General features: G+C 52.6%; 1 protein-coding gene across 1 annotated transcript; it reads left to right on the top strand.

Moving 5' to 3' along the window:
• On the top strand, positions 1 to 1,136 carry EAH_00067290 (hypothetical protein, conserved; the record flags this gene model as incomplete). The annotated part of the gene is made up of 2 exons (XM_013392554.1): positions 1 to 53; positions 335 to 1,136. Coding segments are annotated over 2 exons (855 nt in total), but the record flags the coding sequence as incomplete, so codon positions are not given.
• Positions 1,137 to 1,552: the final 416 nt, after the last annotated feature.

Below are 1,552 nucleotides of genomic sequence, written 5' to 3' on the forward strand. Positions count from 1 at the left end.
AATACACTAGACTCAGGGATGCCTCCTCAGTTGGAAGCAGAGCTGGCAGCTATGTGAGTGCTTCTTCTTCCTTGGGATCGTCTGGGATCGTGTCTTGTCCAGCTGGGGATCGTGTGCGGTCGGGTCTAGTCTACTTGGGGATCGTGTGGGATCGGGTCTAGTCTGGCTCGGGATCGAGTGGGATCGTGTGCTTTCTCAGTGGGGATCGTGTTTTGTCTCGTGGGATCGTCTGGGTAGTGCTTTTGCTGTCACAGCTTTGAGGTCGTGTGGGGTCGTGTGGGATCGTGTGGGATCGTCTTTGCGTGCATGCATGCGTGTGTGTGTGGGGTTTTAGGTATCCGCATGCGAAGTTCGCTGCTCTAAGGACAGGGGGCCCCTTTCCCTTTCTTGCTGCAGCAGATGAGGTGTCTATGCACCTTGAGCTCCACCTCCGCCGTTGCGGGGCAGCGCATGCAGCCCCATTGGCTGCGTCTAAGCATGCGCCTACAGCACCAGCAGCAGGTGCAGCACCAACACCAGCAGCAGGTGCAGCAGCAACAGCAGCAGCAGCAGCAGCCCCACCTTCAGACACCAAACGCAGGGAGGACTTTATGCATCTGGGGTATAAAGAACCCCTTAAGTACAACAGTCTCTCTTCTAGAGACAGAGACGAAATGCAGCAGCAGCAGCAGCAGCAGCTCAGAGCCAGCAGCAACCAGGCTGTCTCTGCAGCGGAGGAGATCCCTCAGCAGCAGCAGCAACAGCAACAGCAGCAGCAGCAGCAGCAGCAGCAGCGGCGGCCGCCTTTGTTAAGCCCGCTGCACTCTTACGATCTCCTGTCTCCTGAGTCTTCTTCTTCCCCATACCCCCGGAAGCTGCAGCAAGAGGCCCCTGCAGCAGCAGCTGTTTGGGGGCAGGCAGCAGCCAGCAGCAGCAGCAGCAGCAGCAGCTGCAGCGTTAGCAGCTCCGGCAGCTGTGAGAGCAGCAGCCTGCAGCAGCCCTTGAGCCCCCTTGTGTTTAAAGACAACCAAACCAACGCCCATCACAGCAGCAGCAGCAGCAACAGCAGCAGCAGCAGCAGCAGCAGCAGCAGCAGCAGCAGGAATGCACCCCCAGACTCAGTTAGAGACACAGGCGCACCCTCAATCCCCTTCTAAGGCAGGCTCCTTCAGCTGCCTGTACACCTGGATGTGGGAACAGATAAAATAAGAGGGATAAGACTCTTGCTGATGAATATTAAAGAAACTTTTTGAGTTATAGCAGACGCTTACTTGGCTTGTAAAGACCGACATTTTGCTCTTTGTTGTCTCCTCACCCTTTCCTCGAATCGAGGGTCTAGGGTTTAGGGTTTAGGGTTTAGAGTTATCACTAGCTGCATGCATGCGCCTTCCTTCTGCTGTCTGTATTTTTGCTGGCTTTGTTTGTTTGCTGCTATAAACACAATCACAAACAAATAAAAGAAATTCGTCAGTAGTCTCCTCTTATATTAGCACTTACATATGCGTGCAGATATATATATATATATATATATTATATATATATTATAGATATATATACAAAGATATGTATGTAT

This window comes from Eimeria acervulina, genomic scaffold, assembly GCF_000499425.1.
Source record: "Eimeria acervulina Houghton genomic scaffold, Eah_scaff2701, whole genome shotgun sequence".
NCBI lineage: Eukaryota > Apicomplexa > Conoidasida > Eucoccidiorida > Eimeriidae > Eimeria > Eimeria acervulina.